General features: G+C 39.0%; 1 protein-coding gene across 10 annotated transcripts in view; it reads right to left on the bottom strand.

Moving 5' to 3' along the window:
• Nucleotides 1-13,699, bottom strand: part of Trps1 (transcriptional repressor GATA binding 1) — a 233,547-nt gene that overhangs the window by 177,167 nt on the left and 42,681 nt on the right. For all 10 annotated transcript variants that reach the window (XM_051159701.1, XM_051159700.1, XM_051159699.1 and 7 more), the window contains exon 2: nt 10,849-11,777. In XM_051159701.1, coding sequence (XP_051015658.1) covers nt 10,849-11,775 — 927 coding nt within the window. In that variant the 5' untranslated portion in view covers nt 11,776-11,777. The remainder of the gene's footprint in view (nt 1-10,848; nt 11,778-13,699) is intronic.

Here is a 13,699-nt window from a genome sequence, read left to right as displayed (position 1 = left end):
TGCCCACACTGACTTTAGCTTTAGTACCTACAAGTGTTAGTTAGTGTTTATGCCCTCCTTTCTTAATTAAATAAGAATACACCCTAAGAGCAGTTAAGCACTTACAGCAACAATTTATTAAACCATACTGTCAGAAAATATGACTTCTCAAATAGCAGAACCCATCAATATTTGGGAAAAAAATGTATTCCTAGTTATGATTACACTAAAAAGAAGACAAAAAGCAGAACATAGTTTTCTGTCCTTCTTCCTTTACTAACCAATATTTGAAATTATAATGTATTAACACAGAAAGTTTGTATGAAGATATTCACATATTAAAATTATACAGCCTTATGTTCCTTTGGGACCTCACATGTGCTCCCCCACCTTCTTAGTTTTACTGTTTGGCTTGTTCTGGGCTCTGGGATAGAATATAAATGTAAGATGAGGAAGCTAGATCCTCTCTTTGCCTTAAGGATATAACTGCAGCTACATTTTTATGCATTTATGTGCTCCTAGAAATTCTCCAAATCAAATTCTGTGAGCAGTTATAAGAACCTCCTAAGAATTGTTTCCATTCTTACGAATATAAATAATGCTGTACAATTTTTGCCATTTAATTGGATTATTATAAACAAAAATGAGAGCTCTATAGCTGTGCCATTCAATTGAATTTTCCAAAATAATAAAAACTTGTATATTATCCTCTGTGCTGTTGATGCGCATGAACCAGATGTAGCTATTAAGATAAAGGTAGTGGAAATGACATATTTTTAACTTAAATGTTTTCTTACTTTTCATCAATTTTATTTAATCAAATTCTAGAAAACTACACGTCATGAAATACTGTATTAGGCAATACACTATAGTGTAATGGCAAAAAGAATGAAATATTATTTAACAAAGTGAGCCATCCAGTAAACATCTCCTGCCAACATGATGACTAGATCAAATGGATGGGAACTGGTGACATCAGTGGCAAATTCAACACACTTTGCTCAAACAGTACTCTTAGCATAAGTGAAAGGTTCCATTTGCCGTGACTAGGCTAATGGTCTATTTATATTCTTTCTAGACTACAAGAAGAATGTGTTACTAATATTTGAAATATGTAATGGCTCCCTGCATTTGGGCTGAAGGAAGGAATGTGATTGAGTACAAACAGTGAGTTCTCTCCAAGACCCCTGAGTCACCTGGAATAAGAAACCATAATAACTCATGGTGACTCTGGCATTGGATTGACCTCCAAAAATGCCCTTAATCCTGTCTGAAATACAAAAGCAAACTAGCATATAAACTTCCAAAGGCAAATTAAAGTTGCACATAGAAAAAGCAGTCCAGATAATCGACATACACACACACACACACACACACACACACACAGAGGGGGGGAGGGGCTGCATGCACACAAGCATGTATGCACACATGCACTCACACATAGAGAAAACAAACAAAGCCATCAGATTTAACTTATTTTTCCCTGATAAGAGTAATTATACCTTAGCCTCCAATTTAGAAAAAAAAAATTATTCCTTCCACATAGTATTTTCCATGGATTTTCTTTATAATTTAATGCATATTGTTTAACAGAAATATTTCACAAGAGAATTGAAAAACATTAAAAGACTGTTTCTTCGTGGTCTGTATGGTCTGTATGGCAACACGCATCAAAACTGTATCAAAATAATATCTAAAGGAGTATGTCAGAGGAAAATATTTAAAGACTCAGAATTCTTAAAATGACACTTTAGTTCATGTCCTCATTTTCAAGGCAGCAGAAAAAGGAGCTGTTTGAACTACACACAAGCTCACCCTCAGATGTGGTTCATTTTCAAGTACTATAATTGATGGCAACAGAGAGAAGCATGAGGGTGCTAATTTGAGAGGACTTGAGGTTATGGGCTGATAGTCAAAAAGGTAAAAACCTTAAAAGTAAAAAGCTAACTCATTAAATGAAAATCACTGTTAAAATAATGGACTTTCATATCACTTGAAGAAATCTGTAAGGGACGGACAGGGCTAAGAATAACTGTGCCCAGAATTAACCTGCTGATATACATAAGGAATGTTGCTTCTGCCTGTACAGAGCATCAAAAGCACATTCCAGAATACCAAGTGCACTGCAGTGATGCGCGGCTGATGGAGAAGTGCTTAAAAATTTCAGTAAGGAATCTAATTATGTAGCAATCTTCCCACTCTCCACACAGCTTATTCCTGCAGCCTGTTCTTATCAGTGTCGCCACAATATTTCTGAGGAATCCTTTTCACATTTGGATTTATAAGAGCCACCTAAATGGGAGGGGTGGTCAAATTTTAAAGAATTCCAGGAAGCATTTAAAAGACGTATAACACCGATTCTTCACAGATGAATAGTTTACTTTAAATGTATATTGTCGTTTCACTCAGTGTAACCAGTGTTTCTGTGGTCAGCTGGTAGCTGGAATGACAGAATACCAATATGTCATAAATCTAATCTCAATAAGAGTCTGGATGTCAAGCTGAGGGGATGGTGCTCATCAGGTCAGAGTGTCTGCCACATGCGCTTTAACTTCACACAGAAACGAGGCAGAGCTGGTTTTGTTCCTATAAAGGCAGGGCTTTGGGAGACCAACAGAGAAAGAGCTCTACGATCTGCAGGCCACCAGCCTAACTCCAGTTTCAATGTGAGACCCTGTCTTAAGGGGATAGGGTGCTAAGGGTAGAAGACCTAAGAGGTGGTCTCCTACCTTTCATCTGCAGCAATCCGTACCCACACATACCTAGACAACACCACAGCACACACAGAGACATAAGCACAAATATTACAAAGAACCCCAAAGACAATCTGTCATGGGAAATGAGAAAACGAGGTGCAAGTACATTGTAGGCGGGGTATTCCTCATAGGAGACTTCTACTTCGAGCCTGCCTCCGACCACTGATCGGAATGGAGCTATAAAAAGAAGTACATGGATGAGGCAAGAGGATTCAGATGTGAAAGACAGAGCTCAGCCCTGTGCTGGGCACGCCTTACTGACAACGGAAACTGAGTTTAATCCCTGAGGTGCAGAAAGAACATCCTTCCTCCAAAGAGGTTGCTTGTGGCACTCCTTTTAACTGAGAAGCACTATAAATCGACAAGAAATGATAGTCCAGGACCCAAAAGTGTCTGTGAACACAGCAATCTCATCGCATGGGGCTGGAGGGATGGCTCAGTGACCTGAGTTTAGTTTCCAGAACCTACACATCAGATATATTGAACTCCAGTAAGATCTGCTGCCCTCCTTTGTCCTCAGGCAGCTGTATCCACAAGCATATGCACATGCACGTGTGGGCATGCGCACACTGGCGCGCACACACACACGCACACACATATATACACACAGGTGTGCGCACACACAGTCAAATAATTTAAAGTGTTTGTAGAAAACTCAGATGTAAATAGGTAGTGAAAACAATGGAATATGTGTTGTTTCTGCTGAGTCCATAGCTCCATGTCAACAAAAGCAGAGCGCCTAACCTAAACTGAAAAGGCAGAAAAGGGTTCCGGGACCAGTGTGGGATCTGAGAGCAGGCAAGCTGATATCTGAAGACTAGCCTCCTCCAAGCAGCGCTCATGCAAAGGCTACGCAGGCGGAAGGAACCTGTGTGAAGTCAGATGTGAGCATGAACAATGAAAGGCTCTCAGGAAATGTTGAGGGATTTCCAGGGGAAAAGGGAACCTAAAAGACCAAAGAGCAGAGAGGAAGAAAGGCAGAACAGAGAGTTAATTCAACAAAATGAAAGGGAAGAAGGAAGACAACAAGGATGAGCTGTAAGAGGAGAGTAGAAAGAAGAAATGAACGAAAAGAAAAGAATAAAAGAAAGCAATACAGGGCAGGGGAGCTGGTGCAGCTGGTAGAAGCCCATGCATCGCAAGCCTGGTTCCCCAGGTTTATCCTATCAGAAGCTAGGTGTGATAAAACACACCTGCAATCCCAGCACCCCTATGGTGAGGTGGGGGTCTGAGACAGGAGAATTGCCCAGACACTCGGGCCAGCTAGTCCAGAGTAGATAGTACAGCAACAGAAACAAGAGAGATCCTGCCTGAACAAGCTGGAAAACAAGAACCAACTTCTGAAAGTGGTCCTCTGATCTTCACTATACGCACACATGAACACAAACCACCACACCATCACACCACACAGGATGCCACACCATATATACACATACTATACACACACACACACACACCAAATACACACACTACACAGAACTCACCACACATACACACCACATACATAAATATCACACAAAATGCAACACAGCAAACACAGCATGCACACATACACACCACACCACATACACACACATACACCACACCACACACACAACATGCAAACACACAACATAACACAGATACCATATGCACTCGATAATTAACTTTACACAGTGTAAGAATAAAGAAAAGTGGAACAACCTCTCAACTGTTTGGAATAAGGTCACAAAAGACCAGAGCAGGGCCAAGATCCCAGCCTTGACTTACCAAAATGGAACTGTGCACAAAACATGGCAAAAGAAATTCTAATAACTTTGGGTTTACATATATTGGTTCGGAGTGACAATGGGATCTCCAGGCTGGCCAATAGCTGGAAAACAAGTCTTTGAACAAACTTGTTGTTGGCTTCCCATATTACTGAACACATGAAAGAGTCTGGGTAATCTCTAAAGTTAACTTCTACAGGTTATCTCAAAGTGAAAGGAGGGATGCTGGGCAGGTAAGAAATTTCAATCCTTAAGCTCCTCACTGCACCCCACAAATTTCTCACTTTCAGCATCTAGTGAAATCACAAAGCTCCCAGCATGGCTAAGGTATGCAGCATACTCAAATTAAACCGTCTAAAGTTATTTTGATATGTTTTCTGCCTCCAAACCCATCACTGCTCTCAATGTAGGCAGAAAATAAAGGAGTAATTACACAGCTGAGGAGAACACAAAAGGGTGGGAGCATCCTTGTAATGTTACTCTTCATGGACATACCAACTGAAGACGACAGCTCTCACACCATCCATCAGATCTTAAATTCTTAAAACAAAGACCTGTAAATGAGGAGACTATGAAAGAAATCAAACGCATGCAAGAAACATCCTTTAATTTGGGGATAACAATGCAATCTTAATTGAGTAAGGCAAAATTTGTCCTGTACTCACTCTGTCAGAACTAGTTTCTGTAGCAAGAGAATCAGTGAAAATGAATTACAGTAATCAAAAAAGAGACAAATCAACACATTTAATTTTCTTTTCAGCGATTTCAATTATAAGCCTAGTAAATTCCAATAAGTCGGCATCGTGTTGCATGCATTAGATAACAGATAGTCTCAAGGAGATCACAGATTTCTGCACATTTAAAATGATTCAGCGTGGGGATCCAATATCTCATGAGCTATTGGGCTTGTCTCCCACTTTTTTCTATTTGCAGTAAACGCAATTTCCCTTTGAGGATGCAGTGCAGTAGAGTAGTTATGAGGCCAGGCTTCTGGAGCCTGTCTATCATGGTTTACGTCCTATCGACCCTAGTTATGCAACTCTCTGCTTGTGGGCATGGTACTTTAATCCCTCTATACCTGTTTCCTCTTTCCCTTCTAATGGATATAATGGCAGTGTCTACTTCAAGGGTTTTCATGAAGATGAGCTGATTAATACACATAAAGAAGTCAGAGGCACATCAGCACATAAGGAGCCCTTAATAAATGCTGGCTATTATCAAATATAACTCTAAAACTGGGAGAGGAAAGCTATGTGCAATATTTATTATGTAAACCGAAAGATGATGAAAGAACACCAGATCAGCTTAAAAATACTGAAAAGTATAAATGCTGCACTGGCCATTCAATAAAAATCAAACAAGTTTTGGGGGCCTGAAAACAATGCATAAAATATTTCTTAAGATTTGAAGTCACGAGATTAATAAGAAGTCATATACGTTTGGTTGAATGATTCTCAGAACAAAGAAAATCAGAAAATGAAATGATGCTGCTCTTTCTCTTCAAACTTTCCTACACTCGGGGCACTTGCTGTATATCTGTGCTTTCAACAGCTGCAAGTTGCTGTAATTACAATGACCCAAAGAATGAAAAGCACTCAATAGTCTACCGGCTTGATACACTTAGCAGAGCAGGCCATTTGGGAGATAAAACTTTTATTAAGAGTTGAATGAGTCTAAATTTGATTGGATGTGCTGATAATTATGGTTTTTTATTCTAAACATTCTGCCTTGAGAGAAACACTGATATTCTAGAAAATGATACACATTCTTTAAATGATAACAAACAGAACAAAAATCAAAGAGGAATAGACAGTTAACATACCACTCTCATGTTAACAGAGCCAAATGGGCTTTAACTGCCATGCAGGTAAATGGATTAGTTAGGATGGTCAAACTTCTCCTCCTGGGGGGTCACATTGTCCAGCTTAGCCATCTCCACTGATGAAAATAACCTGGCAAATGCCAGCACTTTGCTTTGCTTTATGGCCTTGGGGTGAGCATATGTTTTATTTTGCACACTTTATTACTTGTTAAAGAGATACAGCCCTGAAAATAAGTCTGGATTCATATGCCAAACATTCTGTATTCCATACACAGTCTGAATTGATTAAAGTCTCATTCACTAGTTTTTCTAAAATGCAATAGTTCCCAAGTTAGAACAACAAAGAAACAGAACCTGCTAAGATCTACAACTTCCCGTATACGCCAGATCAAAGGAAACTGCAAAGCAAAAAGTAAATATTTGGAAGTAAAATTCAAGACAAATCAAAATAAACCACAATGAGATTAATGTTCCCAGGTTTTTGTGCTTGCTTGTTTGTTTCTTTTTTTTTTTTTTTTTTTTACTATTTTAATCAAAACTGTAATTTCCATGTTCAACTGAATATACTACACATTAAAGACATATACAGCTCCCATAGTTAAATGTGTTGAACATATAAAAACAATCGATAGTTTCCTATCAGTACAATCTTCCCTTCCTGTCTCTAACACTGCATATTGTACAGCTGTGATTAAAAAAATAGTTATGAAACAGAAACCTAGTACTCCTTATTCTAACAGAAAAGAGTCCCTGGGAAGTTAACAAAGGGATCCTTCTAGGAAACTTGGGATTTCACTAAAGGTCAAAATAGAGGTCCCGGATGGAATCCAGTAGCTACTTTCCTGGAGTCCTGAGTGATGCAGAACAACAGAAAAGATCTGCTAATATGGAAAGGCTGGTGTGCGTCTTGAGCTTTTATCAGCTTGGGATAGTGTAAACACTTTCCCGTGGGAAGCACAACTTGACAGGACTCCTAATTTTATAACTTGATCTGAGAGCTAAAAGCTCCCCCATAAAGATGATGCAAACGCCCTAATGCACAGCACATTAAGTCCTAATGAAACAGCAGAGTCGGCGTTGTTAATGCAGGTCTCCATTCAGAGAAGGTTTAAATATAAGCATAATAAAGCAGATTAAAAAGAAAGAGGCTGTAATTACTTTTTAAAGAACTCAATCTCTTGTCCTATTATTGGTCTACTTGCGAGCCTCAAAGGCTGAATGCAGATAGTAAAAATGACAGGAGGCTTGCCAATCATGCCATATCTATTATTTTCAAATATGGAAGGAAAAAAACACTGATAAAACACAGAGAGGGGACAAAACATTGGAAAACTAGCAACCTTAGCCAATCAAATAGCTCAGAGCTAGCCTTTAGATAATGGCTTTTCCTTTTGGTTGTTGTTGTTTATTTTTGGTGTGGTTTGGATTCCATTGTTTTTAGTTTATATTTAAGGGGGTCATTTTCTTTCTTTTTTCTTTCTTTGTTTTCTTTCTGCCTTTCCTTAAGAAGATGATCTCTTTTCTGTTCACAGGGATATGCATACAACTGCAAGGTGTACAGTAAAGGATCTCATGAATTCCTCTGACCAAAACACAATCCTGTGGTCTAACAGTGGCTGTTGCTGTTGGCCTCCACCTATTCTTGGTTCTATATCTACCGGGCAAATTGTTTGGAATATCATTTACATAGAAGTGGATATTGTGATAGAATATCTCTGCTATTGAATTTTCAAATGTTCCTCCAGATAACATATATTTTAGGTTTATAGTGTGTGTTTCAAAATCTAAGACTGTTTACGTTACTCTATCTTCCAAGCTAGCTAGGTTGTATTTGCAGTCAAGTTGGTTTCATTTACATAAGACCATTCATCTCAAGACAAACTATAGACCCAAGCCACAGAGTCCTCTGAGTTCTTTCCTCTGTTCCCTTTTCTTGGTCTAAAGTGTCATAAATCTATCATTAACTGCCAGCTGCTCTGAATGTTCAGTAAAAGACAGTTTAATTGAAAAAGATTAAGGAATATTACATCTTTTCTGCAGTTGACTTAAATAGTGTAGTTCAGTAAATGATTGCTGAAATTATTCAAAATACTGGTATCTAGAAAAATTATTTCATCAGAATATACACAAGCCATTAACTTATAACAACCAGTATATATATATACATATATATATGTATATATATATGTGTGTGTATGTATGTGTATGTGTCTGTGTGTGTGTACACCTCTGTATTAAGGAAATTATTTTATCTCAGGCAGATTGTAGTCAAAACAGTTCAAGTGCCCAAAGAAAGAACTCGTGTAAGAGAATTTCAGCAGCACAAATAGGTGAGGGCAAAAAGAGATGTCAAACATGCCTTTATTGTTGAGTACGTGTAAGGAGAGTCTGTTGGGCATGTGGTCCCGCATGGAAACAAAAAAGTCATTTATCTGTGGACATGTTTCTGCATCAATATGAGGTATGAATGTACTATATGTTTAAAATCACCACCGGTCCATAGTGTTCTTGGTGTTCTAATCACAAAATAAAGTTAAATCTCTCTAGATTTGGCCCCTAAACCCATCCACTGCCTTGAGAAAATCACCTACTTTCCCCATGGGGTCATTTTATTCTACGGACTGCCATATAAGTTATCTTCAACTGAAGAAGAAAATAACTAATGCTAACGAGATCACCTTCCTGCCTCTGGCTTCCTATCACTTTTCTTCTTCCCGGCATGCATAGCAGGGACTCAGCACACAGCGAAGCCCACGATCAGCTGTTTTATTTCCAAACTCAGATAGCTCCCACATCTGTTTCATTTCTAAAATCACTGCCCAGGAAAAGTGTTCCACCCAAACATAAACTTTACTATAAATAACCAAGAACCTAACACATAACTATTGGGGGGAAATGGAAGTGTGTTTTAAAATCTGAATTCTTCCAAACCCTAGGCCTTAGTAATCTTTTTAGAGCCTTCCTGACAGCAAGGATCAGCTTCCCTCAGAAGTCCTCCCCAGAGTGAACAAACTGAAACTGCCGGAAATCCAGGTATTAACATCATATTACTTGCTAATTATAAAACACCGTTTCGCATACTGACATTATGCACTTCCAACCCTTTTATCTAAAACACGTTATTTGCTTTCCAAATCAGAGTTTGACAGCGAAGTGTATCTGACATAAGACAGTGAAATGATCTTTAATAAGACAGGAGTTCAAAGCACGCAGCTTTCATGCATAATAACTATGTTGCTTTAATTCGCTGCTCCACGGAAATAATTCTATTTGTAGAAATTCACTGAGAAGGTAGAAATTTTAAAGATGAAACTGGCTTGTTCCATTTTCTCCGTATCTCCTTTCAGATGGTGATGGCCATTCTGACAGTGAAAGGACCCTGAGTTTTCCATCCTGGCCCTTCTTAGTAATATTGTAAAAGACAGTATTCTTATCCTCTGTAATATCTTTCTAAATCTTTCTTAATTGATGCCAGTCCATAGAAAAGTGTAGAAATGAGGTCCTGTGGCTAGGAAGATGACAAAGATGACTGTCAGGGGACTTCCCAGGGTAAACAAGTACTGTGGGAATTCATTAGCTCTATGGTACTTCTAATAATTCATAAATAAGGTTAATATTAACCATCACATGCTTTGTGACCTTCCTTGCCTAGTAATACAATAGCAATATATATAATGTGACAAAACTTAATACTCTTTGCTGGACTGGCCATGAGTATCAACTAAGCCAAAATGGCCAAACTTAAATTAAAATTAAATACAGAATTTCTTTCCAAGTTTCTTTCAAATTAGAATTATTATACTTTAGGATTTTTTTTCATATAATTTATGTTTTCAATTGAGGGCAGAAAGATAGCTGAAAACAGTGTATGGGTTTCAACAAAAGTGTAAACATTTCATGAATTATTATCATTTTCCTTAAACGGAGGAGGGATTGCTTTATTGGCTTGCCTCAAAATCAGCATTGGCTCCTTGTTACTTACAATCTCATTGAGGTTTTTTAGTCAATGTAAAATGTTCTTTTCAATTTTCATTCGTAATTATTTTGACTTTCCAAGACTCGGCCTCTGACACTATCGGTATGACCCAACTCTAATTAGACTAACTATAAAATCAAATACTAATTGAAAATACAAGAAAGATTAGCCCAGGAGGAAGATTAGAGGAAACACCTGATAATGTGAAAGTAGAACAAGGCAATGAAATGCCAGGTTGTGCAATCAGAGATCTCCACAATCACTCGAAGGCTGAAATATCTAACTACCATGACATAGGTCAAGAGACATGAACCTTAGCTGACTCCAAGAAAAGACATTTCCAAATCCACTGGAAATTTTATCCATTTTTTTACACAATGAGAAGTTAAAGGCTACTATGAATACACATTTGAAAGGAGTAGCAATGAAATATAAACATCATTTCTATAGGGCCCAAAGCTATGCATCTGTTCTTGGGACCTCACTCTGAACATGAAGGTACAAATTCATGTTTCATCACTAATTACTTTCTCCCTCCTCCTAGAAATCACAAGAGAAAGCACAAACCTGCACATCATAGGTCCCATTTAGTAAAGCAGGCCTTGATGAGCTGATATCCTGCAGCACACCAGAAAGCACAGAGCGGTTGACCTTCTGGAAGTCTTTGGAATGGCTGAACTGCACCATGTTGTGAAGGGCAAGGATTTTGCTGTCCAGCTCAGCATCCTGCCTGGTGCGATTATGCAGTCCTAAGTGATACTTTCGGAAGTGCTTAATCAGATCTGTGGGGTCATTGCCATAGTAACCATATCCACAGATATTGCATTTAAAGTCCTGAAGCTCTGGAGACAGAGGTGCCGGGTCTGGGTTGTCATTCACCAGTAAGTCAGTTTTGGGTTTACTCAGTCTGACACCCCCATCTGAAGGCACTTGTGGGTTTTTTGAGGCCACGGAAACTGGACTCAAACCTTGACAATTGGCTTGACCACTCTGCACTGGCCCTGTTTCCTCGGTAGCCTTTGGTGACATTTTTTGCTCTTCCTTTGTCTCCAATGACTCCCCTGATGGGGTGTAGGCCATATCTTGAGGGTCATCTGCCTCTGCTCTTTGAGGAGACTTCAAGGGCTCGCATACTCCCCCAGCAGCTGGAGATGAGAAAGCCAACATATTTCTGTCTGTTACCTCATCATGTGGAAAGGAGGCAACGTTTCCTCCCTTACTGGGGCTTTCATAATTGAAGCCAGCCTTCTCACTCAGGCCTGAGATTTGCAAGTCCTTCTTACTGCTGGAAGATGGCTCTTGGCCATGCACGCTGTGTTCCTCCTTCCTGTTCAGGTCGGCCGCATCACTCGGATCTGTATTTTCTGACATCGGATCTGCAGAAAATTCTTTGTTCTTTCCAGATACTTTGCCTTCTGTAGCTGTTGGCTCCAGGGTTTGACCCTCGCCTTCACTAGCAACGTTTCTCAGAGGGGGGTTCTTTTTCCGGACCATATCTGTGGACACATAGGGAAAGCAGAGGTACATGGTTATTTGAAGATTATGCACAGGTGACTCAATCTGGGATGGTTTATTTAGTCAACACAGGGTCTTTTAAGTGCAAAATAAAACAGTTCCTCCGGGGAGGAAATATAGCTTCAAGTAGGAAAAGAATAAGCAAGAGAGAGACGCAAACAGACAAAAGAAAACCATTGATATTTGGACATGTTTAAGACAGAGGTTGGCTGATCTAGTCTTTTAAAGTATGCTATGAATATTAAAAGACTCATATCCATAATGTTAGTCATCCCACCCATCCTATTTTGCTTAATTTCCTTATTTTCAATTATGGGCAATGAGAAGCATATGCATCTGTTGTAGATTTTATATATGCTATGTTTATAGGACATATATATACATGTTGAACTTTACAAAATACACATTGCATGCTTATTTCCATGAAAAACACATGTATATATGTGCATACATACTAAGTTAGATTTTGACAGCGTTACACTGATAGGAATATAATTTCAAAGACATAAATTCAAGGCAGAAAGACACAGACAGGCATGTTATGAACAGAGGGAAAACTGCCCACTTACTACCAGGAAAGAGAATCATGAACATTTCTGCTTTGCCCCACCAACAATAGCATCTTGGAAGTGGGGAGTAGGACCCGGCATGCAGAGCAGTGGCAAGTTGGGTGTCACTATGATTCTACAGGAGGATGTGGAAATAAGCTAAGTCGTGCCTTCTCACCTGGAGAACAGTATGAAAGTCGATACACGTCACTGTCATACTAAGGCTGAAAAGACAAGATCTTAGCCATTTCTGGTGAGTTTCTTCCCACCCCGGCTCTATCGTCTGTGCCTTAGTAACATCAGGGTCTAAGATCAAACTTAGAGGTAAGTGATAAATCCCTGTACAGGAATTTAGTGACAAAACTATAATAATACTGAGAAATAAATAGTCTCCTACAAACTAGAGACCATATTAGCAAAGGCCAGTTGAGAATGGGGCTATATGGCCTTTGTTCTCCTAAGCTCTAGGTTGACAAAAAATTCCAGTGTTACCTAAGCCACCAACCACTCACTATCTCTCTAAAAATTCCACCTGCTACTTTCTAACAGAAGAAGCTTCCTTTATTATTAGCAGGTTCTGCTGTGAGGACCAGTTTAATAGAGTAAGTTATACCACAACTATCAAAAATCCAAATTAATGGCATGACAGAGCTGTTTTCCTCTGTAATTCCTCAGCGGGCTTCAGGACCATACTAGCTGGAAAGACATGTAGGACCATTGCTTCTGAACACCCCAAGTTACACGGATTGCTGGGATAGGAATCACTGAACAAGATAATATACTAGATGTGTAAGCCATCCTTGATGAGGTGATGTTTCACGTCAGTAGCTAATGTCGAAGACGGTAGAACAGCACTTTAAATCCTCTCCTTATGCACAAACAGCATCCCTTATCAAACTTCCAGATAAGCTCATCATGGAGTAACAAAAATAGGATAAAAGAGTGAAGACTCAAGACAAAATGTTAGTGAGGGGGCAGCACTGGCCTGTAGGAAGGAGGAGGAATGTCTACCTTTCCTTGCCAGTCCATAAGAACATCAAGCAAAATAAGATAGAAGCCTTCTTTGTAACTCGAGACAGGTTAAATATGCTTTTGAAATATTTGAACTTCAACGTTGTTTTTATTGACAGCTTTTTAGGAAACCTATATTTACTGTAAAATGAGGCTCTGTTAGTGTTTGGAGAACATATGAAAGATTATCAGGCAATTTTCATGGTAACTATCTAAGGGGAAACTATTTGAAGGAAAAAGGAAAAAACACAACCTAAGAAGTGTAAGTATACTATAAGTGTAAAAAAAAAGAAAATGCTGTTCTACGTCAGAAGTAGTGGCATGTGCTTGTAGTCCCACCAATT

The sequence above is a fragment of the Acomys russatus genome, chromosome 17, assembly GCF_903995435.1.
Source record: "Acomys russatus chromosome 17, mAcoRus1.1, whole genome shotgun sequence".
Lineage (NCBI taxonomy): Eukaryota > Metazoa > Chordata > Mammalia > Rodentia > Muridae > Acomys > Acomys russatus.
This window is presented reverse-complemented; position numbering and strand designations above follow the sequence as displayed.